The following is a 25,960-nucleotide window of genomic DNA, read 5'->3' as shown; positions in this document are numbered from 1 at the left end:
AGCTGCGGAAGATGACCACTGGAAGCTAGCCAATATGTCGCACAGGTCTCAATAGCAGCTCACCTCTCGGCCGACGTCCCGAAGCCAAGCCCCCATGACAGAACTCACAGGAGCCGCATCTCCCTCGCTAACCAACTCAAGGGGAAAGAACACGAACAAATACCACCACTCTCCAGCAGCCACCCCAGCTCTCCAGGACAATCACGACGAAAAGGGAGAAGGCTCTCTCACGACGTCGCAACCCGCGCGGCGCTCCTCAACTCTGCAACACCTACGATCCCCGCAGGCCGTTTCGCTATTGGTGTGGCTCGACGAACCCTGAAACCATCCCGTCTGGTGTTGTGGTTGAGACAAGGACCAGGGGTGCTCCTCGGATCTGAAGCGAAGGGGGGGGAAGAAAGAAAGAAAGAAGAGGTGAACCCCACCATTGTCTCGCATCCAATCAACCCACCCACCAACTTAAGTCGACTCCCTCTTATGCTCTCTCTCTTTCTTCCCTATTTCAAGGTTTGAGTTGGCCTGTCATGTCTGTCGCTAAAAGACCAGTGACACTGGGTCATCGGGTCTCTTATTCAGATGGAGACATGGGGGTAGGGGTATGGGAACAGGGAACCACAAAATAGCCCGAGACACAAGCGGCTCAAAAGTAGGCCGTCAGGGACAGCCTTACCGCATCGAGCGACGACCCGACTAGCCTTCGAGACTCGGATTGTTGCAAAGAGCCTTCTCTTTTCTGGACTCTTGTCAGTCTTGTCTGCCCTCCGACTCTGCACATATTACCATGGTCACGGTTCAACTGGCGTGTGCATACCACAAGTCGCCAGGTACAGCCTCCCTCGGCAAGGGATACACGCTTCGCGCGGACTCCTTGAGACTATGCCAACCTAAATCCTCTTCCCCTCCTTCTTCATCCCCGGCACCCATCATCCGAGATTTTGGCTCAATGTTTGACAGGGCTCATGATCCTAAACTACCATTTCTTGCGGTAACTGACAGGAAGACCTGGGATGATGGGAAATCATGAGATGGTTCTTTCATCAGAGTAAGTTGAGATCACCCAAGGTATGTTTCTTGAACTCATCTCCCAGAAAGCCTTCGACCAGGGGAACAAGCAAAGCAAACCACACCAGATTCCCGCAAAATGTGACAAGAGCAAGTTTTGGCGATGTTTAGACTTGGACTGGGGACCGATCCATCCCGCCCAGCTCAGCCCAGGCACAGGAAACCTAATACCGGCCCTATGCTTATTTGCCAAGCAACCCACCACCGTAACACCCACCCCTGCTCTGTCTGCCCTTGCTCTCTTTCCCCTTGTGATGTGATGCGATGTGATGCTTAAAAGGCGATCATGTCCAGTCCTTCCTCGCCTCTGGTTGTCTTGTTTCTAGATCGATAGCAGCAAGTTAATCGTACCCTATTCGTTCTTTTTCTTCTCCTTCATACAGTCCTTCCGGAAAGGCATTCGCTTCGTTTCGTTTCCAACTTTTGCATTACTTCCAGAAAGCACCTCTCTGTTCACCAGACTACTTCATAATCGTCACGATGCAGCTCTCTCTGGCCATCATCGCCGCCAGCGCCGGTGCCGCTCTCGCAGGTAAACTCCTCCCGTCATCTCACATATACCAGAGTATACCAAAGAAACACCAAGAAACTAACACAACATCATCACAGCCCCCCAACTCGCCCCCCGCCAAAACGCCTGCTTCATCGTAGGCAACACCGTCCTCCCCCAAGAAGTCTCCGACGCCGCCGCCTCCCTCGAGTCCAAAATCACCTGCGACGCCTCCAAAAAGACCCTCTCCAACGTCCCCGACGTCTCCGCCGGCGGCGTCACCTTCTCCTCCATCAACTTCGCCGACTCCTCCCAGACGCCCCTCGCCTTCGCCCTCGACAAGTTCGCCACCACCGAACCCCTCGCCTCCAACGACCTCGCCAAGTTCCAGAACGAGCTGGACGCGTACGTCGCCACCGAGGCCGGGATCAGGTCCGTGGGCGGGAACCTGGGGATCAAGGTGCCCAAGTTCTTCCTGTCGATGCAGGTTTCGAGGATCCAGACGGCGCAGGGGAACCCGCCTGCGGCGGCGGGACAGCAGGTTGATCACTTGCGGGATAAGGTGCTGAAGAATGCGCCCAAGGAGAGTAAGGCTTTGTTGGACCAGGTCACTGCCCTTGCTGCCAAGACGACCTAATCTGTGGTATGGTGGAAAGATGCTGCTGTTGCTTGTAAAGCAGTAGTACAAGGGAGGATGGAGGCAACGAGTTTGACGAGAAGTAATGTGAATTGGAAACATTTTTTTTATTCCATTCGTTTCGTTTCGTCTCGACATTGAATAAAAGAAGTTTAATACATGCCGCTTTCTGAGCGTACTATACAGGCCATTATAGGCATAGTATTAAAAACATGAGGAGTGGGGGAGTAGAGGAAAAGAAGAAAGGATGTTCTCCTTCTTTTGGTGTCCCAGTAATCGAACCTTTGTATCGTGTCAAAACGCCGCCGTCGAGTGGAAACCCGTCAAAAACACCATAATCGGGCCTCCCAAGTTATACACGCCGCAAGCAGGCAAACCTGCCTACTCTCATCTCGATACTTTATTTCGTTCGCCTTCGCTTCGTTGTTCTTCGTCGCCCCCTTATTGCTTTATTTCTGCGCTTACTTCTGCGCTGCCTGCTTCGCAAGCTGCTCCTGCTCGCGCACCTCGGCGCCAGAAGCACGCCACCACACGTCGCCTCCCCATCTAATAAGCCGCTCTGCAGCACCGAGGGGCGTGACGGCGGGCCGGACGTCGAGGTAGAAGACGGGTTCGCCGGTGGGTTCGGGCTCGCCAGAGTAGTAGTCGATGACGTATCGGATTTCCTTCTCGACGCCGCCGACCTTGCGGGAGACGAACCAGTCGTGTCGGTCAAAGGGAGGCTCGGTCCTGTGGGTGACGTTAGCATTCCGTTGAAGAAGGGTTTGAGAACTGAGGGGTACGCACTCAAACTTTGATGGGTAGAGCCAGCCGGCAACCTGCCACATGACAGCCTTGGGTGTCATATCCTTCGGGCGCCCCTGGAACCGGATCAGCGTCGGCGGCGTCTCACTGCCGTCCTTCAGCCTCTCAACCATATCCTCCGAGTTCTCCTCGCCGCGCTTGCACGCCTGCCAGCCCCGGTACAGACCCTTGCCGAAGCGCTCCTCCCAGCTGACAATCTCAGCCCAAGCGCCCTCGTTCAAGAAGTTGTGCACCGAGACCATGGATTCGACGGCCGTGATGTCGGTGTCGGTGTACCCCTTGCGCAGGAGGGCGTTGTACATCTGCTGAGGAGAGGGATACTCCCAGTTGCCGTCGCCGGAGCCCCTGGGTATCGTCGAGGGCTCTCTCTCCGTGGGCAGCGCGACGGCCTGGTTCTCGGCGGGTGCCTGGGAGATTTCTTTGAACATGTAGTTTAGGGGGTTGATTTGCTGGAGGAAGCCCTTGGACTCGGCGGGCTTTGGTGCGTCGTGGGGTACCGGGCATGATGCTGGCGGTGCTGCGGCGGCGTGCCGTTGATCGTGGGGGACGGGGCACGCTGAGGGGGGAGGAGGAGCTGCTGCTGCGTGGCGCTGGTCGTGAGGAACTGGGCAGGCGGAGGGAGGAGCGGGTGCGGCGGGCTTCGCGGTTGTTAACGCATCGGCGGACTTTTGGTGCATCGGACAGCTGGGCTGAGGGATGTTAGATAATGCCAGTCGATGCTTGGATTGGTGGTTGAACATACAGGAGGAGAGCCGGACGGAATAGCGCCATGAGGATGCGACGAGGCGAACGTCGCGTGGACGGTTGTCGCAGGAGCATCGGCCCAGAACCAACCCATGATTGTACAGTCGAAGAGATTAGGTAAAATAGATAAGTGGTAAGATAAAGTAGGGTATTGTACAAGAAGGCAGGTTGAACGCGACGAGTACGCGGGTGAAGTGGTGAAGTTGGTTGAAGGTATCGCGAATGGAGCTTGGGAAGGGAAAAAAAAGATTTACGGTTTTGGTGACGGAATCGACGATAAGAGAAAAGAAAAGGGCGTGGATAAACGGCGAGGTTCCACGGTGGGTTCTTAGCATCCGTAATCGACGGGACCGCAGTGGCTCACTGTCTGTGCCTTGCCCGCTGAGAAGAAAGAAAAAAAGCATCCCCTGCAGAACAGCGCTGTCGCCATCGGACAGACCCGCGACAGCTTTCCGACTTCAACCCGCGACGCCTAACCAATTGCTGCACGCAATACGTACAGTACACTCACTTAGGTATCTGTCAGTGCATGTGCAGAGTGCTAAAAATGCGAGTGTCATTGAACCGAGTGGCACATGATCCGCCGAAGATTCCCCGCCGCAGCTAAAGGAAGATACCCACCAGACCACCAGTAGGTGCCACCAAAAATCCCTACGTCACCACCCAATGGCACCAAAAACGCCCTATTCCATTCGCATTTCTCCGTCACCCCGTGGTCCCCGATCCCGCGATCCTGGGCGCCGCGCGACTTCACCTCTCTTTCGCGCCGTCCCTCCCCTCCCCCACCGAACGAGCTCACCTTCATAATCTACCTTCCTGAGAACATGACACCGGTTCTCCGATCATCAACCCCCGATCCTCCCTCGAGATGAGACTGGCCTTCGTCCTGGGCCGGTTTTGTCCACGTCCGGCCTTCCGAGCTCCAGCGCCGAACGGCACCACCACCCAATTCTACTCCACATTCAGGAGCACCTTCCGGAGCTCCCACCAACCGAGACGGATATCATGGCGAGCCGGCGGCAGCGGCAGTAGCAGTAAATACACGAGATATACCCTCCGAGCCGGCGGAGCAGGTGCCGGTGCACTCGGCACTGCCGCCTTCTTCGAGCTCTCGGAGAAGGATAATGGAGGCACCGACCAGACGGGCGAGAAGCGCATGCTGGAGGTCAGCCGAGCCGAGATCAAGAAGAAGGTCGCCGACGATGATAGCGGAATTTCGAGGGCGTGGCATACGTTGAAGATAGCTGTGGACGTGTATATCTGGGAACCCCTATGCACCGGCGTGCGGTTCCTCCATCTGCTCGTCATCTTTGTTCCCGTCATCGTCGCTGTTCCTGCTCTATGGCTCGGCAGGCGGCAGAAAGATCGCGATAACGAGAGGAGCGGAACGCTATGGTGGTACGGCTTCTTGGTCCAGTCCATGGAGTGGGCTGGCCCGGCTTTCATTAAGGTACTGTTCGATGATCACCCTGATTCGCAGATGTAGCAACATCACTAACACCGCGCAGCTCGGCCAATGGGCCGCCTCTCGCTCCGACATCTTCCCCAACGAAATGTGCGAAATCATGTCCAAACTCCACTCCAACGCCCCGGCGCATTCCATGCACGACACCAAGCGCATCGTCTCTGCTGCCTTTGACGGACGCGACTTTAACGACATTTTCGAAGAATTCGACGAGAAGCCCCTAGGCGTCGGCGCCATCGCCCAGGTCTACCGGGCCAAGCTCAAGGCCAGTCTCGCGGCCCCCGGCGACGCCGACCTCCCGGAAGAACCCAGGCCACTCCGTCACAAGGTCGCAAAGAACGTCGATGCTGCTCTCAAGAGCACGCCCAAGAGGGTTCCCTCCACCTACGTCGCTGTCAAGGTCCTGCACCCTCGCGTTGAGAGGACCGTCCGCCGAGATCTACGCATCATGCACTTCTTTGCCTCCGCCCTCAACGTTATACCCACGATCGAATGGCTCTCCCTCCCCGACGAGGTCGCGCAGTTTGGCGAAATGATGAAGCTTCAGCTCGACCTCCGGATCGAGGCCGCCAATCTCGCCAAGTTCCGCAAGAACTTCAAGGATCGCACAACGGCATGGTTCCCCTACCCGTACACAGAGTTCACCACCCGCAACGTATTAGTCGAAGAGTTTGCGCAGGGCATACCCCTAGCCGACTTTATGGAGAACGGCGGCGGTGTCTTCCAGCACGATATTGCTTCGGAGGGCCTCGACGCCTTCCTGCGCATGCTGCTGATTGACAACTTTGTCCACGCCGATCTGCACCCAGGCAACATCATGGTCCGCTTCTACCAATCCCACGAGCCAGACCTCAAGTTCCGCAGGAATCACGCCAAGGAGCACCCAGAAGACCAAGACGACGTCACAGAACAGGTCCTCGCCCGTCTGCGGCCCTATCGCCATAGAAAGGATCCCGCGGCGTGGGCGGCCGAGCTGCGCAAGATTGACAACGAGGGCTTCCGCCCACAGCTCATCTTCATCGACACGGGTCTGGTGACGGAGCTCAACGAGACGAACCGAACGAATTTCCTCGACCTCTTCAGAGCTGTAGCAGAGTTTGATGGGTACAAGGCCGGTAACCTCATGTGTGAGCGCTGCCGCCAGCCTGACGCCGTACTCGACAAGGAGGTATTTGCGCTCAAGATGCAGCATCTCGTTCTCGGCGTCAAGAGCCGCACCCTCGCGCTGGGTAACATCAAGATTGGCGACATTCTGCAGGAGGTTTTGGGTATGGTCCGCGGGCACCACGTCCGTCTCGAGGGTGATTTCGTCAACGTCGTCATCAGTATCCTGCTGCTCGAGGGCATCGGGCGCAGTCTGAACCCGGATATGGACCTTCTTAGCAGCTCACTGCCAATTCTCCGGCAGCTGAGCGCGCAGAGCGGTGCCGAGATGGCGAAGCATGGTGATTTTAGCATGTTGGTCGTGTGGGCTGGCCTGGAGACCCGGCGGTTCTTACAGGCGAGTATCGAAGATGTGAGTAGTGAACTCGTTTTTGTTAATGGTGTACCTTTGCTAACGATCCCTAGGTTGAACGTTGCGTTAAATACGATCTCCTTGCACCGAATGTGTAATGTAAACTGTACACTACTTGTAAATGATTGCATGGGTTGGCGCTCTAGATGGGGCATGGTAGAGATACATCTCGTAGAGCAGAGACCTCGAATACACGCCAGATTTAATTTGTTACCAAATAGTGTTGTGTCCCTCTCTGCTGTATGTCAGCCTCAGCATCTCTCGGGCATGTAGGTCGATCAATGACGCTGCCGGTCAATGGTACTGACAACGCTGGTGTTGCTCATGAGCTAGGAGCGTTGGCAGCTCACGTCGGTAGAGTCATCAGCTGGGGCCAGCTTGAACATCTGGGCGAAGGAGCTGGTGATGGTTGCCGCTAGGAATCCGAGTTAGTGAGCGTTGACCCTACGAATGTAAATTCGAGCTCGTTCCTGACAGGATGCGTGTCTAGATACTTGACTCTCGGGAATTTGGGATGCGCTTCGGTACAGAAGCGTCCGACGCCTGGTAGGCATCATCTCGTCTGCCCATCCTTGCCCTCATTGACCGTCTTGATGCATATAAGTCGGTCATAGTGAGGCCGTTCGCGATGAGTCCCCCGCATTAGCAAGAGTTCATTTGGGAGGCTCGCCAGGGGTTGAAACGGCGAAGACGACAAGGCCATCTTGAAGTTGAGCATCATTGAAATCTGCAGGGATGGGCCCCAACAATGTTCGTCGTTGTTTATCGTTCAAAAGTATGAAGGGAACGATGAAAAAAGTCAGAAACAAGTAAGGCTCAGTGAGTACGTACCTGTCTTCATTGTTTTTGATCTTCCTGAGGCAGTCGCGACCGCCTTATGTGAGGCAGGTGCATCCCGTCGCTCCCTCCTTCCCTCCTGAAGGTGGAATAGCACCTTCCTTCACCTCACCCGCCGTCCACCTTGCCAAATTTCTGCTTTCTGATCCTTCTCTTCTCCCTTCTTCCAGTCTCCCTCCTTCCAACTGCAGCTCTGGACGGATCTTCTTTGCTCTTACCTCTTTCGGTTTCTCTCGCGCTGTCATCTCTGTGCCCCCCCGAGTACTGTCTCGAGTATTCGACAATCTCTCGATTCCCGATTATCGCTAAGCTCACTTCACATCGCCCTCGCTTCATCCTCTTATGCTCTCAACAACTTCGATTTAGCCACCATCGCCATCGAGAAAGCTTGAGACGCAACAGCATAGCCGCGATGGCTCTCGAAATCGACAGAGAATGCTGGAAACGCTGGAGGCCAGTCATCATGAGACTCGCTGCAACTCACGGCTTTCCCGCCGCCAACCTTTCGCAGCTCACGAATCTTCTTCGTCTGTTTAATGGCGAAGGAAGCACATTCAGAATCACGGGTGACCGTTGGCGATTCATCATTGATGCCACGCGCCAAGACAAATACATCGTCAAAATCATCGCCATCACTGTCATCGCACGTCACAACGAGGATGAGCGCCGCAATGGAGTTGTCATTGCCAGAGCATGCAACCTTCATCCAAGTTCGGAGCGCGAAAAGCTTCCAGGGGCTCCGCATTTGAAGTGGTATCCGGTTACAAGTGGCGGCGAAGTTTACCAACACTGTTGCGCCAAGGAGTGTACCGGCCCTGACAGGTCGACACCGACGTCACGAGGAACTTGGGAAACGTCTCGACTCCGCATCGTCCAGAAAGCTTACGAGCAGGAGTTGCTGGTCTTGCGAGAACTTCACAGGGAAGCCGCAGCAAATGCATCGCCAGCTTTTCAAGGCCAGGAGCAGAGCACTGAACTCTCGGGTGCAGACAATGAGCCACAGCATGCCATGAGGAAGCACAAAAGTTATGCGAAAATCGACAGCTATGATCGAGAGAAGTTGCTGCATCTTGCGGAGCGTCTCATCGACGAGACAGGGTCACTGCGTCATGAACTGCGAGTGGTGAATGCGGAAACCGAAACGCTCCGGGCAAGAAACATTCAACTGGACAAGGAGAACGCCATGAAGTCCGCCACAATTGGGAGCATGAGAGCGGACCTAAAGCGCCGTTGCGTTCAGATGGAAAAGATGACGAAGGAGGACACCATGAAAGAGGCGACAATTGAGAACCAGAGGCATCGTCTCAAGAGTCTCCGCGAGAAGAATAAGAAGCTCGGGACTGAGGTCAACGAGCGCACAGAGCTGGCCACTCTCAACGAGCAGCTTGAGGCTGGGAGAGCCACTCTGATTGAGCGACAAGAGGATCTCACAGGCGAACGAGACGCTCTCATTGAACGCAAACAATCTCTTGCGGACAGCAATGCTGATCTTGAGGCGAAGATGGCGAAGATGGAGCGAAAGAAGGCGCGCATGGACAGCAAGTTCAGTAGACTCAACGCCAAGCTCCAGTCCCAAAGTGAACACATCGAAACACTGACGACGGCAAATGACGAAGTCAGAGAAACGGTCGAAGAGATGAACGAATCAACGGCAAAGCTTGAGAGCGAAAAGGCGGAGGCAATCAAGGTCAGCGAAGGACTCGAGAAGCAGCTCACAGAACTCTATACCAAGCTCCATCAGAGTCACACCAAGGTCGAGCAGCTGCAGCGCGACATTGAATTGGAAGTTGTACACAAGGGACGCACCCAAGCTGCTCTCAACAAAGCCCAACAGGATCTACAGCATCGCTCTACAGCGCAGTTTAACAGGATCCAGCAGCTCGAGAGGGACGTCAGTGACAAGCACGCCTTTACCCAAAGTCTTCAGAGCGAAATCTTGTGCCTTCAACAGCGCTCGCAGGGTGCCCAGCACAGCCCGCGCCATGGCTACGGAGCTCATCGCGAGCCACTTGTATCCGCACGCGAACTACAGTATCAGCGGGAGATCTCCCGCCAAGCCAACCAGAAAGCAAGCGACATGGAGAGCAAGCTTGAAGCGATGAAGCTGGCCATGGAAGCTATGAAATCCGAGGTGCAAACCGAGAAGGCGGAGTTGAACACCCAAAAGGCAGAGACGGATGCGAAGAAGGCCGAGGTAGAGGCGCTGGCGAAGAAGTGCGCCGAGAGAATGAATGCCGCTAATGCAAAGGAGTCGTACACGATGAGCTTGGAGAAGCAGCTGGAGGAGATGAGAGGCAACATGGAGGGCATTCTCGGACGCGTATCGGTCTATCAGGGCAAGAAGCGTCGCAGAACGGAGGGACCAGATTTTCAGCTGTGAGGATGTTTGGACTTGCTTGGAAGTTGGTCTTGTATTTGAACCTCGGGGTTTGAGCTTGCTGAAGAGGATCAGGTACCAGGATATTTCCTAGAGCCGTGATTTGGGTGGACTTGGACTCTTTTTCGCAGGATTTGCGGCACTGTAGGATAATTCAGACTTGGAACAATGGTAAACAGACCTGGGGAATAGCCCCTTCCCTTACATGCAGAATCTTTCAGTACACCAGCTCCATGCCCAGAAGGGTGAAGTCATATCAAGCTACCACAAGTCGAACCTTGAAAGTCATAGATATCTGGGCGAAGGAGCTGGTAATGCTTCTTGTTCGACATTCAGCTCGGTAAGCGTGGATCCTGCGAACCTGATTTGGGCCTCGTTTCTGGCTAAATGACTTCCTAGATACTTGCCTGTGGAAGTCTCGCCAATTTTTTTCCATGTCCAGATGCTTCAGAGAATAGCAAGTGTGATCTCCCCTGTGTAGATGTCCCCCTCATTAGCCGTCCTGATGGCGAAGAGCAATCATGACGACATCGTCCACGGTGTCAAGTGCTTGCGTTTGGTGTTGTCTCTTAGAAAGGACCGTTGAAGGCCGTTGATGAAGTGGTCAGGAAGGTGAGTAGGGACCAAAGAAAGTCGAATGTGCTGAGGAGGCATCCTTGGTGCAGGCGCAAGTACTTCGATGGAAAGCGAGACCGAGTCCCTGGGTTCTTTGGAGGACCCCGCGGTTTCTATGCCTTCTGGACTTTGTCTGTCTAGTCCTGAGGTCAGCCGGGAACGCAGAATATAAGAGTGTACCAAGATCTCCAGTGATGGCAGACGTATCATCAAGGCTTCAGACATTATGAGGGGTCGATGGGGAGCGAAAGGGTATTCGTCTTTTTTATTTCTCCCGTGCATAGAGCAGCCATCGCTCCTTCCCACTCGCTTTCTCACAACACTACCAGAGTAGTTTTTTCCGACTCCTCCTTGGGAGCCTCTGCCTGATTCTTCTTTGCACCTCCCATCTCAAACCTTCCTCACTTCGCCGTATTGTGAGGGCATTCGGAATTTTCAGCGCCACTGCCGGTTCTTGCTTCACTTTCCCCCATCACCTACCTCTCGATTGCGTAGACGTCTATTGCATCTTTGTACCTTGTACAAGGGCGAGCACGATCCGGTCCCTCTACTTCTTCTTTCGTTTTCATCACCAAGCTTTCCCGCCTCCTTGGCTCCGGCCTCGCCTCGTGATACAAACCTCCATCCCCGACGTATTCAGCTGGCAATAAATCCACGTCACTGAAGAGTGTGTGGAGAGAAGCACGATCGAGGATCTAATGAAATCAATCGAAGCAAATACCAAGCAACAGTCGGCTTTCATGCTTGAGATCCGCAACATTCTGAAGGAACTCTCCCACCAACAAGATATGATGAACAACCGACTGGAAACAATGACTGGGAAGATCGATGTCCTTGTAAAGGCTTCTCAAGAATCATTTTGGAACCGTAAACTGGCCTAGATGGCCTCGGCTCTGAGAGTGGGTTTTTCTTATCTTATTTTAAGCATCTTGCTAACATCTCTTTCAGGTATTCATCTCAGCGGGGGGGTTGTCATGGCTGATGGCGCGTATCCGCCCACCGAGTCCCGATGATGACTTTACGCGTATGACCTGAGCAGCACAGCAGCAAAGAGTTATGGCAGTTGAAGTAGGCATTCTCGGGGTAGCAAGACACCGTTTCAAGTAGCGGTTATAATAAATCCATCTCGTACCCAATGCACGAACTGCAATACCAAACACCCTAAACGCCATCCGACCATGCACCTAAGCAATGCAAAGAATTCTCCCAAAACACCTCCCAATATCAACCTAAACAGAAGCCTCAACCCTTTGCGGTCCCTCCTCCTTCTCCGTCTTGCCCTCAGAGACCTTCATCCCCTCCACCCCCGCCGAGATCCCGGTAAACGGACAGACCCCTCCACTGCCAGGACTATTCGGCCTCCTCGTAGGTAACCTGCTAGGCGACTTTGGCCCATTGCCACCAGGAACCCCATTCACAGCAGTCTCCTCATCACTCTCGCTCTCCAGAATCTTCTTCCCGTGAAGATACCCTTCCTCCTCAATCTCGATCCCCTCCCCATCCTCGTCGCCGTCGCGCTGGAACTCTGCGCCGTCTTTGCAGTGCCATTTCGCCATGAGGTCGTTCTGAATCCAGATGACTTTTCCCAGGGCTTTGACGAGGGCGATTTTCTTCTGCATGACCATGCGCGGGTGGGAGAGGATGGCTTCGGTCATGATGTCTTGGATGAAGGAGAGGCAGGCGCCGAGGTGGATGTATTCCACGTTGAGGGGGTGTTTGCGGCCTAGGCCTACGTGCATCATTCTGTTGTGTCGTTAGTTATTGGTCGTTCCTCTTCATTGTATCCTCTTGACGTTTCGACGAGTTCATCCAGTCTTGGGGGATGAAAGAGAGACTGAAACAACATACCCAACCTTGTCGAGATACTCCCAAAACTCCATCTTGCTCGGATCAGAGCACAGCTTCGCCAGATACGCCCTGAGAAACATCTTGCGGTGGAGAATCTGCGGCGAGTTGTCGTCGGGGACCTCGTCCATGGGGCCCTCGAAGGAGGTGGAGCGGGTGGTGAAGGCGCGGGCGGTGATGTCGTACTGCAGCAGCTTGTGGTAGACGATGTTGACGACGGCGGGGATGAGGGCCTTGACGTATTTCGCGCCGTGGATGAGGGCCTCGATGTCTTCTGTAAGTGGGGTTGGTCAGTACGTGCATCTCAGCAAGGTCAAGTTGATCGAGAGGAGAAAGGCGCACTGCTGCTAAAGTCGAGAAAGCTATGGAGGTAGCGGATGCGGGCCTCGAGGTCTGTGTAGAGTTCCTCGCGGTCGATGTGGTTCATGTGCCTCATGAGACCCATCTTGGCGGTTTCTTCGCTATTGAAGGGAAGAGACTTGTGGTGTTCTTGGTCGTGGTGTTTGAAGATTCCCCAATGCTAGTCGAATCCCTCGGAAGTATCCCTAGAAACCCCTTTCGGTGGAAATATACAGATCTTTAGCCTGGTGCAGGTCGTCTTGTCGATTTGGTAATACTCGAATCGTGAATGGTTCTCCTCAATAGTCCACTTCAACTCTCTTCAAACGCGTCAGAAAAAGGGGACCCCGCGATATTTGAATAAGACGGAAAAGGGTCCCCATCTAACCGGTCATTAACGGGACGACATTCCTTCGCAAGACTCCAACCATTGTCCCTGCGTCATCATGCGCCGAGAAGAATTCAATGACCTGATCTCTCATTGACTTGCAAAGATGCGTGGTCCAGTCCCTATCGTCGGGCAGAGGGCCAACCGGCCGATGGTGGTCTGATGTTCTGGTTCGTGCCAAAGTCGCACCACTTTCTGGTCTACCCTGACGGGTGCCGACCAGGGGAGCTGGGCAGAGCTGAGCAGAGCGCCGTAGAGCCAGGCTGGCGGGCGGGATCCACCGCGGGTGAATTTAGCGGGGTGGATGTGTAGGGCGATCCGCCGCAGGACGCCGGTGCGACCGTGTGATTCTTCAGTTCTTGGGAATTCTGAGGCTGGCAGGCTGCCCCGGCGGGACCGAGAACTCCCGCGATGCAAGGGTCCGCCGCTCTTGTTTTCGCATCGACTGATTCTTGTCGGGTTGGTCAGATGGGAAAATCTGGGCCTGCTGCGGTTGGTCGGGACTGGGACGCGCGAGTGGATCTGTCTTCAAATTTTGATGGTTACTGGTTAGTCAGTCAGGTTGGGTGGCAGCTGGTTCCTGGATTGTTTTCTGGGGAAAATGGGACGAAAGATTACCGGTGACATGCGCGTTTCCTCTCATTCCGAGATCGCCATTGCACCTGTCAACCCATCAGCCCGTGATGGCAGGTTCCTAAGTCAAGGGCCCAGAAGAATAAGGAATGCGATTTGATTCAGTTGCTTAGGTTTCAGGGCTGCTGTTGTTCGCCAGTGTTTCCGCCAAGCATGAAAGACTTTGAACGTACATTTTTTCGTCCGCTCCCTGTCTTGTTTCCTTCTTCAGGGTCCAGTTTGGTGTTCATTTTTGTTCCGGCGTGTCGTTATCATAAACATCTCGTCCAGCCGCGCGCATCATCCCAATCTGAAGCATGGCATCTCCCATCCTCCAGCATTACTTCTTCTCCTCATCCCCACCCTTCTTTTGCTCGTCCTTCCCCTCCGTCGAACTCCCACCACCACTCGCCTTCCCCTTCTCTCCACCCTGCCTCTGCGCCTGCCTAGCAGCATCAATCTCCATCGTCCTTCTTGACGCCTCTCGCTCTTCAGCAGAGACGTTCTGGCTCGCGGCCTTGGCCTTGAGCATGTGTGGCGGGATGAAGCCCATGGTCGGCCTCCGGGGTTTCAGTGTAGGTGGACGCGGTATGTTGGTGATATTATCACAGGGAATGTTGAGAGCTTGAATTGCGGCCTTTTCTTTTGAATAAGCTGAGGTTTTCGTGCCCCTGTGAGTTTGGGAATTTGATGCCTTCTTGGTTGGAAAATGTGTAGATGAGATGTCGTCGAGGGGAAGAGACGGCACGTTGCGACCGATGACGTAATAGGACAAAGGTGACGGAAGACGAATCGGCGCGGGGCACGGTAGGGACGTGACAGAGGGGTATCGCAGCTCAAGATCATTTGGCAAGCGCGAGTGTCCATGCCGGTGCCTCCTAGCACACGAGCGGCTGCTTGGGTACTTCTCAGGTACTACCCCAAGAAAGCCGTGCAAGGGGTTTGCGAATGTTATGATACCGCAGTCTCACACCCGCCGGCAACATTCATTGTAAATATGCATGAAGTGTGACCTGTACGTGAAGTCAGGTTGTGCCTATAGACAGCCAGCCAACTCGATTCGGTAAGCTGGCTGGTGGGATCATAGCTAGAGCTCCCGTCGTGAGGGTTGCATCGGTCCCATTTCCGGGGTCCCAACGTCTGGCCTCTTGAGATCCTACACGTTTACGTTAGCCGATACAACCGTTCACCCTCAATCAGACTACAAAGAAAGGCCCTGGAGAAACTCGACGTGCTTACTCAAGTAGTCAAGATTATCGTCACATTGCTGTCCTGAGCAGCCATAGTGTCTAGGTATCTACCATAGTCCCTATATACGGAACCCATCTACCCGCACGCCCAGACACAAAATCAAAGTAACCTCCCAAAGCCACGCTTTCCCAGGAACACCTCAAGCCTCGACAGAAATAGTCCCATCCGTCCCAGGCCTAGGCGCGCCCGTCGACGCCCTCCCCATAAACCCGCCCGAAACGAGGTTCAGCGCCTTGGAGAATGGATCCCCGCCGGCCTTGGTCGCCGCCGGCAACCCGGCTTTGTCAAACGCCTGCTCAAAGTCCTTCTTGATATCTTCGAACCCTTCGATGCCGACCGACACGCGGATGAGGTCCGGGGTGACGCCCCCTTTGATCTTCTCCTCGTCGGGGAGCTGCTGGTGCGTCGTCACCCAGGGGTGGATGATGAGCGTCTTTGCGTCGCCCACATTGGCTAGGTGCGAGCAGAGCTTGAGGTTGTCGACGACGGAGCGGACTTGTTCGATGTTTCCGGCCTGGATTCGGGATGGTTAGCGACTGCAGTTCAGCTGGGACTTGCTTTGTGGTCAACTTACAACGCCAAAGGTCAAGACACCACCCGCACCATTGGTAAACACCCTCTTGGTGTATTCGTAGTCGGGGTGTGACTTGAGGCCAGGGTATAGCACCCAGTTGACGCTAGGGTGTGCCTCGAGCCACTCGGCAAGCTTCTGCGTGTTCTCGGCGTGCCTCTCTCCTCTCAGAGCAAGTGTCTCCAGGCCCTGGAGCAGGAGCCATGCGTTGAAGGGACTCAGGCACGGTCCAAGATCACGCATGCTGTCCATCCGCAGCTTTGCCGAGAGCGCCTTGTACCCGTACGTCTCCCAGAACTTAAGCCCGTGGTATCCGTCCGCCGGCTCCGTGAACCCGGGGAACTTGCCCGACGCGCTCCAGTCAAAGTGGCCGCCGTCGATGACGATACCGCCCATGGATGTGCCGTGGCCGCCAATCCACTTTGTGGCAGAGTGTGTGACAATGTCGGCGCCCTGCTTGATGGGCTGGCAGAGGTACCCGCCCATGCCAAAGGTGTTGTCAACAATGAGGGGGATGCCGTGCTTGTGCGCCACGTCCGCAATGGCCTAGATATCCGGGACGCTGTGCTTCGGGTTGCTGATCGTCTCAATGTAGACGCATCGCGTGTTCTCGTCAATGGCGGCGTCAATGTCGGCGGGCTCGTTGCCGACGACCCACTTGACGTCGATTTTGAACTTCTTCATGTACACGCGGAACTGGTTGTACGTGCCACCGTACAGCCAGCTGGTGCTCACAAAGTTCTGGCCAGGCTCGCAGCAGTTGGTCAGGGCCATGAACTGCGCAGCGTGGCCTGACGCCGCGGCTACCGCACCTACGCCGCCCTCGAGCATCGCCATGCGCGTCTCGAAGACACTGTTGGTCGGATTGCCCATACGCGTGTAGACGTAGCCATCTTTGCTCCATGCGAACTTGCTGGCGCCATCTGTACTCCGACGTCAGTAGATGCATACATGTATTGCGTGATCGGTCCGAGGATGAAGCTACTGACCTGCGGCATCTGTAAAGTTGTAGGCGGCTGTTTGGTACAGAGGCACAGCTCGGGAGCCGTTGACTGGGTCGGGCTCTTGGCCGCCGTGAACTGCAAGCGTGGAGAAGCTTGGTTCCCTAGTTGGCCATTGTTGTTAGCTTCAAGTAGCAATGTGTATCAAGGCAAAGGCCGAACGGGCTTCTCACCAGTCCACGTTGCTAAGAGATCCGGACACAGGCATCTTGAAGGTGGTAAAAATATGTTTTGAGAGGGGTAGTAGTCTAATAGTTCGTTCCGGTTCCTGGTCCAACTCCGAATTCTCTGTTGAAAGCTGCCGTTTCAACTTTTTGTCGTCCCATCATGGCAAATGACAAAATCTTAAATGTTTCCTCAACGCCCTTGGAGCAAATGCATCACTTCGTTTCAGTCGTTCGATACCCCTCAGACGGGTGCACAGATTGCGGCTTGTTGCATGTCGGAGCTCTCTCGATCTCCGGTCTTTGCTGATAAGTGAGCAAACCCCGCAAAACCCCCCCTCCCCCCTTTTTCCCAGACGTTCCCGAGACTCCACCCAGAGGCCGTGTTCAGATCCCATATCGGGATGTCGTCAGATGCCGTTAGAAACAGAACAATGCGGGCGCCCGGCGAGATGCGAGGCACTAGGCAGTCTGCAGATAGACTGGGGATAAACTGGAGGCGAAATGCCGATCGGGCCATTACTGGACCGGTCCGTCAAACATCATGGTGGGTTCGATGACACTCCGAATTTGGTCTGCGGCATGACGTTAGCAACAACGAAAAAAGCAATGGGCCAAATGACAAGGGGCAAGCCAAGTCTGAAAATTTTGAGGGGTTTCCTTACCGCGCATCCCACCAAGTGCTTCAAACGCCGTGGCATAATTTTCCAGTGTCGCCGAGATAGAGGCCAACCCCGTCTGCAGTCGCATCAGGAGGCTTTCCACCATCGGAGTGGCTAGTGCGTTCTCCGGGTACATGGCCTTGGTCTTGTGATTGACCATAAGCAACGCGTACGCGCATTGCATAGCACAGCAAGCAAACGAGGGCATCGTCCTCGGACATACGATTGTTGATGTGGGGGCGAGATAGCAAGGAGCGGGGCAAAGCTGACCAAAGGGATTGGGATATGGCAGGTCATCAAAGGATTGTGAGATGTTGATGGCTGCTTTGAGACAGATTTTGGCCGACTGGTGACTGCTAAAGGGAAACGTCGCTGGCGATTGGCTGCTGGGCGAATGTTCCGAGTGAGGAGACTTCTTCCCCGGTGGCGTAGTCGATCCGTTTGATATGGCCACTGGTGGTGATGGCAAGCTCATCATGGAGCTGCAAGAGCATGATGGCCAGCTCCGTGGCTCCATGTTGGCATCGTTGTCGGCCTTGGACTTGAGATCGCAGTACTTGCCGGAAAAGACGGGCATGTCAAAGAAAGCGCAGTATCGGTGGAGTTTGATTCGTGCGCTGTTGGTCGTCAGCAATTGCACCTGATCTGGAAGGAGATGTAGATTCTTACCTGTTAAGTTTGATTCGAGCCATGCAGCGGAGGGAGCGGGACAAGACCTCCTCCGTAGGATCCAGTGGCGTCGTTGTGGTTGACTGAAGGATCCAAGAGTCGGCCATGGTGTTGAGGGGTTCGAGGTATGCCTCCATTTCCTTCATGCGCGCATAGATTCGTGCCATGTCACCACCGGACTTTACAGTCTTGTTTAGCTCGATGACAAATTGGGTTGCTGACAGGATCGCTTGCTGTGCCTGGATGTAGACGGCAAAAGCCTAGAGAATGGTCAGCATCCATCGTAGCTAATTCGTCATGATACATACCTCGGGATCCGACTGTATCACGGGGTATTTGGCAGTGTAGCTGGGGGTGAACACTGAGAATGTTGGTTCCTAGATGGCAAGTGAATATTTGCTCCTATTGCGTGACTACGAGGACTTACCGAGTTGCTGACAATCGATCCCTGACAAACGCAGATGTACTGTAATCATCGTCAGCAAGCTGTGTTGTGCAGCAGAGCAAGAGGAACGCACCGTCATCCACCAAACCCTCCGCCTCGCTTCTGAGAATGCATCCTCTTTGGCGCAAGTGTGGATGGACAAAGACATGGCAGCAACCAGGGCTTGGCCTGCTCGCGCCTGCATCTTCTTCAGATTGCCCCGTTGCGCATACTCATACACACTAAGGATATCCAAAGCGATTACACTCTCCAGCTCGATAGGCACGCCTGGGTGGAATTGCTGCCTGGGGAAGTCGTCTGGAGATTCGTTGAGCGCCTTGGGCGGCTCAATGGACGAATCCGGGATTTCTGACTCAATCTCGATGCTTTCGATGGCGCATTGTGCTAGGTATTGCGCATACCTCCGACGGAAGATTACTGACTCCTTGTTGAGATGGTTGGTATCGTTGTGATACGGGATCAAGGCGAGGATTGCAGAGATGGCCAGACTGATCGGCGTTGATGGCTGATATTCGTCTGCGAAGCCTTCCGTGTCATTTTGAAAGTGTGGAACAGCTTGATCCATAGGCAGGCCTGAAGGAGCAGGAAGAATAGGGAAGAAGGGGTGGATAAAGATGTAGTACGCATCGAGGCTGTTTGGTCGTCAATTCTGGCATTCTCTTGGAGATGCAGGAAAGGGATCTCTGCTCTTCTTACATGGCTTGGTCACTCTTGTACGTTCTGGCGACTGGGATTTGAGGCGTTGGAAAGGTAAATGAGTGTTCGGATGCGCTCTCGCCGCTGGTACTGCCAGGAACGCCCGACATGAAGAGAGTATCGAAGATGAAGTCGCTGTCTTGGAAGAAGTCCTGCAACTGCTTCAAGCCCGCGCCAGGGTCGATGTAGTTTTGAACAGAGATGGCTGTAGCATCGGTCAAGAGCTGCTCGGACGAGGATCCCAAGCGCAAAGACTCACGATCTTGATGAGTGACCTCGTCTGGAGGCATCTCGCCATTGAACGCCTGAACCTGCTGAGCCAGCTCTTCAGCCGGCCGCGGCTTTCGCCTCACGCGGGCGCCGCCTCTTCTGCTGGGCTTGAAGACGCAATCGCGCCCCCTACTTTTACACTACATCATGTCAGTCGCTCTTTCTCCTGCATGACTGGAGCAATGGGTCGAGCCGGAGACAGAGACTTACACTAGCACATGGGCTTGCTCCATCGCATCGTGTACGGGAAGCTCGACTATGTATTTGTGAGTAACAGATCCGAGATGCGTGCGTCTTGGTCAAAGTCGTCGGTCAAGACACGACCGCTACCTTGACCAATACTCCCTCTCGATGAGTAGTAGATGAGAAAGGCTTACCAGGCGAGACACGCAATCTTTACCGGGGGCGTAGCAAACTTCTTCTTAGCTGCGGAAGCCGGGCCAGGAGGTACAACGGCTTCTGTCATTGTGCTCATGACCGAATGTAACAATAAGGATATACGGACGAGATCAAGTGAGGTCAACTGCGTTGGTCGGAGAGAGACCGATGGCTACGGGAGGCAAAACTGAGGGAGACAAGAATCCTTCCGGGCGGATCGGGGATTGTCACACGGAGCGGGGGCGGAGTCGTCCGGGCTTGGGGCCTTGTTTGCGCGATCCACGGGTTAATAAGGTGTCTGGACTCGAGACGGCGCGCAGAAACGTCGGTATCGCGGGATTCGGTACGTAATAAGATGAAATGGCAGCGACACAGGGGGAAGCGCTGGGTGAGTCGAGGTGTGGATGACTGGATGTCTGCCACGGCCGGGCCGGAGAGTGAACTGGAGCTTCGAGGGTGTTGACAGTTGGACGGCAAAAACGGAGGGGGGAAGAAGAGGCGGCAGGTGGGAAGGTTGTCGCGGCCGGTGTCGCCAGCTGGCCAGGTGCAATTGCAGTCGTAGTTTCCTTTGCTGTTTGGTGATACCTACCCAAAAACCTCAGGTACGGTGTGCGGGTGGTCGCAGGCAGGTGCTGGGCTGCTGATGCAGGCAGGCGCTCAGGCGTAGGCAGGTGCAGATGCAGGTCGGCTTGGGTACGGTGCAAGTGCAGGCAGGAGCTGTTGCTGTTTCCCGTTGCTTCGTGCCTTTCCTTCTCAAGTCGGCGACAGAGGGGCAAAATGCGGCGACCGGGTGGGATTTGTAAGGAGAAGGCACGGCCGGCAGCAGTTTGACTGGACAGGGAAGGGTGGGGGAAGGCGACCTGCGGATCGTTCGATCGTGACAGGGCTAGGACGGCACGCTGCGACTTTTAATTTTCACAAGACCAGGCAAAGAGGCAGGGCTGTCTGGGATCATTGGGAATTGTGCATGTACTTTTTCTGTTTTGGTCCCTCTCTCGCTCGCTTCTGCCTTTCCCTCTCACGCCTCTGTATCCTTTCGAGTTCTTTCCTCCCATCCTTCCTCTCTCTCGGGAGTTGAGATGGAGAAGGTGCGTGGGTGTCACTGTCCCGGGGCGAAGGGCAGGGTGGGGAAGTCAGTGGAGAAAATTCCTGGATAGACGACAGAGTTGGCCAATCGCATTGGCTAGAAGCACCAAAGTCGTGATATACGTACCGAAGACCTGGCCCAATGAGAAAAACTTGCGCACAGTGTTGCAGCTGGCTGGGCCGGTCTTCGGACAGGGATCACGCACAGCAAACTTTCTCAAGTCGCACAGTACCATGTAGTCTCTCTCTCTACTCCGTAAGGTACCTCCTGTCTCTCACTCTCTGAGAGAAGGTGCCGTGGGTGCGTGGATGCTCATTGCTCTTGCCTTCCTAAGCAGCCAAATCACCCCCGTTCCTGACTTGACCTGACACAACCACACAACCCGACCGTCGCTCGCCTGGCATGGTGGCATTCACGCACGGAAGGTACCTACATTCGCCTCCTTAGGTGCATGGAACCTGCCGTTCCTTCCTGCTGCGGTCTCGCCGTCTGCTCGCCGTTGGCGCCGCGTCCCTAACACCCGACTTCAGAGCCCGAGCACACGACTTTTTGACGTCAATTCCGCATTTCTACAGAATACTCCGCAGCTCTTCTCTGTGTCCCCATCAAATGTCCGGATGGTCGCCTTTCCCTGTTCTAGAACTTCAAGCGGTTGTGGAAACAAATTGCAGCATGACTAGCAACCAAAATTATGCCAGCTATGCCACTGCCAGTTGTGCTAGCAGCACCGCAGGATTCCATTGAACCACAGCTCGGAACGTCTCGACATCACGTTTCGGTCTCCCTTCTCTCTTACTCAACCAAGAACAGAATTGATTAGTAGCTCTTCGTCAGCATCTAAGCTTTGGATTAGACTTCTCACGTATTCCTTCCGAGTCGTACACTCAATAGGAGGCAGTGTGTTCCAATCAGGATGCCATCTCATCCTCAAGTATCCGATGCATCCAAGATCAAAGCTTCAGCCTATCAACGCTGACAAGCCGCTTCTACCCAGCAAGGCTTCACTGTCGACTGTGTACGACATAATGAGCCGAGACCATTTTGGCTACACACAAAAATGGGTGGCATGCCTCTGCGTCAAACATCGTCGGACCAACTTGCTCGCTTGGACATCTAGAAAAGCTTCTCGAACTTTGGTGCGACCAACCAACATCGCCGTCTCGCCTCAAGCCTGGCTGGCATTCCTGACCCTGCAGCCGAGCAACCTCCAACACCCAAGCTCTGAGTCAGGTCCCATAAATCGCGAGCGCACAACATCCTGGTCACTCCGCACCGCACCCCGCCTGCCGTTCACACCCCCACGCCGCCGTTGCCCGCAAACATGCTCAATACGCATGGGACATCAGCTGGTGAATACGACGTTGTCGGCCGGCTTGGTGTTGACCGTCAATGAACTGAGACGACTTGTCAGCTTTGGCTCGGCGCACATCACATCCAGGGTTGTCTGGCTTGTCACTTGTTCATGTCGTAAAAGGGACCACTTACAAGATGTCGGGCCGGGAGTAGCTGCCGATGGGGTCAAAGTCCAGCTGCAAGGCGCCGTTAGTTTGGAATCTATCTCATGACTAGCGGATGGCCGCAGCCTGTATCGGGGAACTTACCTTGGACTCCGTGATGTCTGCCATTCGGAGACTGGCATAGACAATCTCTTCCTTGTCCCACACCGGCTCGGCAAGAAATGTGCCCAGCGGCCCGACGATGCATGAGCCACCGTGGTTGAGAATATCATCCGCCTCCCATTGTGCTCCGTCCGGCCTCCGATCGGGGTGTTCGGCCGTAAAAGGCGGGTAGTCAGGCGGGAAGTCCGATACTTTGCAGAACGAGTTGACAGACACTACAAAGCATCGCCCTTCCTTCGCAATATGCTGCATCGATGCTGTCCAGGTGGCCAAATCATCGGCGTGGGGCGCCACGTAAATCCTATCGAGTGTGGGTTGTCAACGTCAGCGACTGTTTCTCCCTTTGACACCGGAACAGATCTACGTACTCGATGCCTTGCTGGTACATCGCCATACGAGCCGCCGGCATATAATTCTCCCAGCTACGTCTTGATCAGCATGTTTTTCCATAAATACGCTTGGAAATAGGAGCAGCCAACCAGATCAAGCTTCCGACTCTGCCAACATCCGTTGGCTTGACTAATAGGCCATCTCCGGCGCCTCGACCCCAAACAAGTCTCTCAGCGGCCGTTGGAATGAGCTTAAGCTTGTTAGTCTCGAACATGGCTTGATGGATCGGCTGTGTCACCTTGCGATGCTTATACACCAGCTTGCCCTCCCGGTCTAGAAGCAAAGCAGTGCAGTACAGCGTACCGCCTGCCTTTTCAATAATTCCCACATGAAGGAGGACGTCGTTTGCCTTGGCTGTTTCGCAAAGCCTATCGAAGGCGGGAGAGGGAACCTCGACGGCCGAATCAACGTACTTGGCATACCACTCGCGTCCTAGGATTCAGGAATTAGCGGCGCCCTCTACCTATCTGGATAGGTGTCCACAAGTCTACCTCGCGGCTCTCGGGCACCAATCGTTGCGTCAAACGCGTATCTCCATGGATAAGCAGACAAGAACCCTTCACTTCAAGCTTTTAGCGGTATCTTCCGGAACCAACAGCATTGTGGACTTACGGGAATACAACCAAGTCTGCACCGGCTTGGGCAGCTTCCTCTGTAAGCTTACTCAGCTTCTGCAGACTCTTTTCCAGATCAAAGGAAACAGGTGCGGCCTGGACAGCCGCAACCTTGACAATAGGACGAGTGGATACCATTTTCAATCACGTATAGCTTGACAACTTTGGCAGGTCCCGGGATTGGCGACTAAGGTGCCACTGTGCCAACAGTTATGGCTTTCAAGGACCTCCCTCTATGTGACCCATCGTGACTCACGTCACAACAGGGCGTCGTTATTACTGGATGGCCTTACTATCGTTCGAGATCGTCGATTCTGCCGTATGCATCCGGGATAATCCGGAAAAGAGGCAACATTGATAACCCGGAGTTTGGATCGTCGGGATTATGGTTCAAATCCCGGAACGTCTTCAAATCCCGGCTCGCGGAGGTCGAGTTGATGATCCGCCAACGAAGCCTTCATCGATAGATGATAGGGGTATGCGAACCAACGAAGTAGGCAGCTCTTGGTATCAAGGGTTGAAAGTCCGAGACTGTGCCGTGGGGAACGGTTGGCGGGGGTTGCTGAAGCTTCCTCTGGCTGGCTGACGGCACTTGCTTACAGTGAGAGCCAGTAACTGTCTGGAACTTCAGCGTCTTAAACTTGAGAAGAACAATACGACATCTACATTTAGTTCCGCAAAAGGTGCAGCTATTTGGAAGCAAGTTCGTCCGGTCAAATTTGAAGAATAAATCTGTCATTGAACTCGACTTCGTGCCGTGTGCAATACCTAAACCATCACCACCACACGATCCACATAACGGCGACGTACAATTACAAATCATTCGGGGGTTCATCCAACGCTTTACAGGTCTGAAGATGGTTCTCTGTGAGTGTTAAATAAAATGTTTGGCTCAAGCAAATAGTCTTCTCTGACCGACTACAATCACTAGTACTCGATACTGATCCGAATCCCGACAACTTCTATTCCCGGCTCATTCGAGGGCAAAGATTCGCCGTCATTCCAACATTCCCGCTGGAGTCAGGAGAAGAACTCTTTGACTGCCCAATCGCATACAAAACATGGGGAAAATTGAACGAGCAAAGCGACAATGCTCTGGTCATATGCCACGCTCTGACGGGGAGCAGTGATGTGAGCGACTGGTGGAGCCCCCTCATAGGACCTGGGAAAGCCTTTGACCCTCGACACTTCTTCATCTTCTGTGGCAATGTCCTGGGCTCCCCCTACGGGAGTGCGTCTCCTTTGACCATTAACCCAGGTACTGGCCAACGGTATGCCAGCGAGTTCCCCCAGACGACGGTCAGAGACGATGTCAGAGCACACAAGATGGTGCTTGATGCTCTTGGTGTCAAGTCGGTAGCAGCCGTCATTGGAGGCTCTATGGGTGGCATGGCAACTCTAGAATGGCCTCTCTGTACACCATCTGGTTTTGTCCGAAACATTGTTCCTATTGCTACGGCTGCTGATCACTCTGCCTGGGGCATATCTTGGGCTGAAACCCAACGACAGTGCATTTACTCCGACCCAAAGTACGACGATGGATACTATGAGCCGATCCCGGAAGGCCAACCCTCAGCAGGACTTGCAGCAGCTCGGATGATTGCCATGCTGACATATCGTTCTTGCACGAGTTTCGATAGCCGCTTCGGGAGAAAACCTCCACGAAATCCCCAGATACCTCGGGAACCACCTTTGGATCTTCCGAGGACAGACGCGTCCATCATGGAAATGCCAAGACCCAGGAGAGACCGAGACTCGCAGCGGAAACAAAATCCATCATTTTCGGCCCAGGGATACCTACACTATCAGGGAGAGAAGTTTATTAATAGGTTTGATGCCAATTGTTATTTGCACATCACCAACAAGATGGACAGCCACGACGTCACCTATGGCCGGACGCAACCATCGGGCGATGAAGGCTTGGCGGAGGTGTTGTCTCGAGTACCGCCGGGAGCCTTGGTCATTGGCGTGGAGACCGATGCGCTTTTCCTCCCTGAGCAGCAAAAGCGGCTTGCCACCAACTTACCTAGTGCATCATTACACGTTCTCAAGTCATCTGATGGACATGACGGCTTCCTCCTCGAGTTTGAGCAGCTCGATACCTTGATCCAAGCCCAGCTAAGATCTCAGTTGCCGAATCTCTATGGCATGATACATGAGTCAGATGAATCGCTAGACCTTCTTGCGATAGACGAGGCTGGGGAAAGCTTGACGGGCGAAGTCGAGGATTGGTAGAGCTGTCTAGGTAGCTCAGGCTTCAGGTCAAAGCCCGAAGTTAGGGGCATCCTTCAGATGGACGGAACGCTAGTCAAAGTTATCGGCAGCCTTTGACAGCGGCTTTACCACGTCAACAAACACACTCGACGTAGATGAGAGGCTTTTTGCCTGCTCACACAGCGTTTCAATGCGCCC

At 54.3% G+C, this 25,960-nt stretch overlaps 11 protein-coding genes across 11 annotated transcripts; 4 read left to right on the top strand and 7 right to left on the bottom strand.

The window, feature by feature from the left end:
• Nucleotides 1-1,542: 1,542 nt before the first annotated feature.
• On the top strand, nt 1,543-2,189 carry CABS01_07329 (uncharacterized protein; the record flags this gene model as incomplete). Its single annotated transcript, XM_060540692.1, has 2 exons — nt 1,543-1,594; nt 1,672-2,189. The coding sequence occupies 2 exons, from the start codon at nt 1,543-1,545 to the stop codon at nt 2,187-2,189; spliced, it is 570 nt and encodes a 189-aa protein (XP_060403577.1).
• A 461-nt stretch (nt 2,190-2,650) lies between these two features.
• On the bottom strand, nt 2,651-3,831 carry CABS01_07328 (cytochrome c/c1 heme lyase; the record flags this gene model as incomplete). Its single annotated transcript, XM_060540691.1, has 3 exons — nt 2,651-2,918; nt 2,976-3,682; nt 3,736-3,831. 3 exons carry the CDS (start codon nt 3,829-3,831, stop codon nt 2,651-2,653), a joined length of 1,071 nt encoding a protein of 356 aa, XP_060403576.1.
• A 774-nt stretch (nt 3,832-4,605) lies between these two features.
• On the top strand, nt 4,606-6,816 carry CABS01_07327 (ABC1 family protein; the record flags this gene model as incomplete). The annotated part of the gene is made up of 3 exons (XM_060540690.1): nt 4,606-5,187; nt 5,246-6,718; nt 6,772-6,816. 3 exons carry the CDS (start codon nt 4,606-4,608, stop codon nt 6,814-6,816), a joined length of 2,100 nt encoding a protein of 699 aa, XP_060403575.1.
• Nucleotides 6,817-7,967: 1,151 nt separating this feature from the next.
• On the top strand, nt 7,968-9,935 carry CABS01_07326 (uncharacterized protein; the record flags this gene model as incomplete). The annotated part of the gene is made up of 1 exon (XM_060540689.1): nt 7,968-9,935. The coding sequence occupies one exon, from the start codon at nt 7,968-7,970 to the stop codon at nt 9,933-9,935; it is 1,968 nt and encodes a 655-aa protein (XP_060403574.1).
• A 1,841-nt stretch (nt 9,936-11,776) lies between these two features.
• On the bottom strand, nt 11,777-12,837 carry CABS01_07325 (uncharacterized protein; the record flags this gene model as incomplete). Its single annotated transcript, XM_060540688.1, has 3 exons — nt 11,777-12,290; nt 12,396-12,666; nt 12,735-12,837. The coding sequence occupies 3 exons, from the start codon at nt 12,835-12,837 to the stop codon at nt 11,777-11,779; spliced, it is 888 nt and encodes a 295-aa protein (XP_060403573.1).
• Nucleotides 12,838-13,471: 634 nt separating this feature from the next.
• On the bottom strand, nt 13,472-14,284 carry CABS01_07324 (uncharacterized protein; the record flags this gene model as incomplete). Its single annotated transcript, XM_060540687.1, has 2 exons — nt 13,472-13,664; nt 14,076-14,284. The coding sequence occupies 2 exons, from the start codon at nt 14,282-14,284 to the stop codon at nt 13,472-13,474; spliced, it is 402 nt and encodes a 133-aa protein (XP_060403572.1).
• An 837-nt stretch (nt 14,285-15,121) lies between these two features.
• On the bottom strand, nt 15,122-16,039 carry CABS01_07323 (O-acetylhomoserine aminocarboxypropyltransferase/cysteine synthase; the record flags this gene model as incomplete). The annotated part of the gene is made up of 2 exons (XM_060540686.1): nt 15,122-15,496; nt 15,557-16,039. The coding sequence occupies 2 exons, from the start codon at nt 16,037-16,039 to the stop codon at nt 15,122-15,124; spliced, it is 858 nt and encodes a 285-aa protein (XP_060403571.1).
• A 60-nt stretch (nt 16,040-16,099) lies between these two features.
• CABS01_07322 (O-acetylhomoserine aminocarboxypropyltransferase/cysteine synthase) lies at nt 16,100-16,762 on the bottom strand (the record flags this gene model as incomplete). The annotated part of the gene is made up of 3 exons (XM_060540685.1): nt 16,100-16,476; nt 16,543-16,658; nt 16,728-16,762. 3 exons carry the CDS (start codon nt 16,760-16,762, stop codon nt 16,100-16,102), a joined length of 528 nt encoding a protein of 175 aa, XP_060403570.1.
• Nucleotides 16,763-17,237: 475 nt separating this feature from the next.
• Nucleotides 17,238-19,935, bottom strand: CABS01_07321 (uncharacterized protein; the record flags this gene model as incomplete). Its single annotated transcript, XM_060540684.1, has 9 exons — nt 17,238-17,293; nt 17,384-17,997; nt 18,050-18,309; nt 18,358-18,426; nt 18,477-18,515; nt 18,568-19,126; nt 19,191-19,600; nt 19,671-19,716; nt 19,838-19,935. 9 exons carry the CDS (start codon nt 19,933-19,935, stop codon nt 17,238-17,240), a joined length of 2,151 nt encoding a protein of 716 aa, XP_060403569.1.
• A 2,332-nt stretch (nt 19,936-22,267) lies between these two features.
• On the bottom strand, nt 22,268-23,686 carry CABS01_07320 (carbon-nitrogen hydrolase; the record flags this gene model as incomplete). The annotated part of the gene is made up of 7 exons (XM_060540683.1): nt 22,268-22,319; nt 22,411-22,454; nt 22,527-22,845; nt 22,913-22,966; nt 23,024-23,366; nt 23,426-23,496; nt 23,547-23,686. 7 exons carry the CDS (start codon nt 23,684-23,686, stop codon nt 22,268-22,270), a joined length of 1,023 nt encoding a protein of 340 aa, XP_060403568.1.
• Nucleotides 23,687-24,405: 719 nt separating this feature from the next.
• On the top strand, nt 24,406-25,783 carry CABS01_07319 (homoserine O-acetyltransferase; the record flags this gene model as incomplete). The annotated part of the gene is made up of 2 exons (XM_060540682.1): nt 24,406-24,415; nt 24,480-25,783. 2 exons carry the CDS (start codon nt 24,406-24,408, stop codon nt 25,781-25,783), a joined length of 1,314 nt encoding a protein of 437 aa, XP_060403567.1.
• Between the last annotated feature and the right edge of the window lie 177 nt (nt 25,784-25,960).

The sequence above is a fragment of the Colletotrichum abscissum genome, assembly GCF_030869225.1.
Source record: "Colletotrichum abscissum strain IMI 504890 chromosome Unknown Scaffold_15.1, whole genome shotgun sequence".
Lineage (NCBI taxonomy): Eukaryota > Fungi > Ascomycota > Sordariomycetes > Glomerellales > Glomerellaceae > Colletotrichum > Colletotrichum abscissum.
Note: the sequence above shows the minus strand (reverse complement) of the source record. Positions and strands in the feature narration are given on the sequence as shown.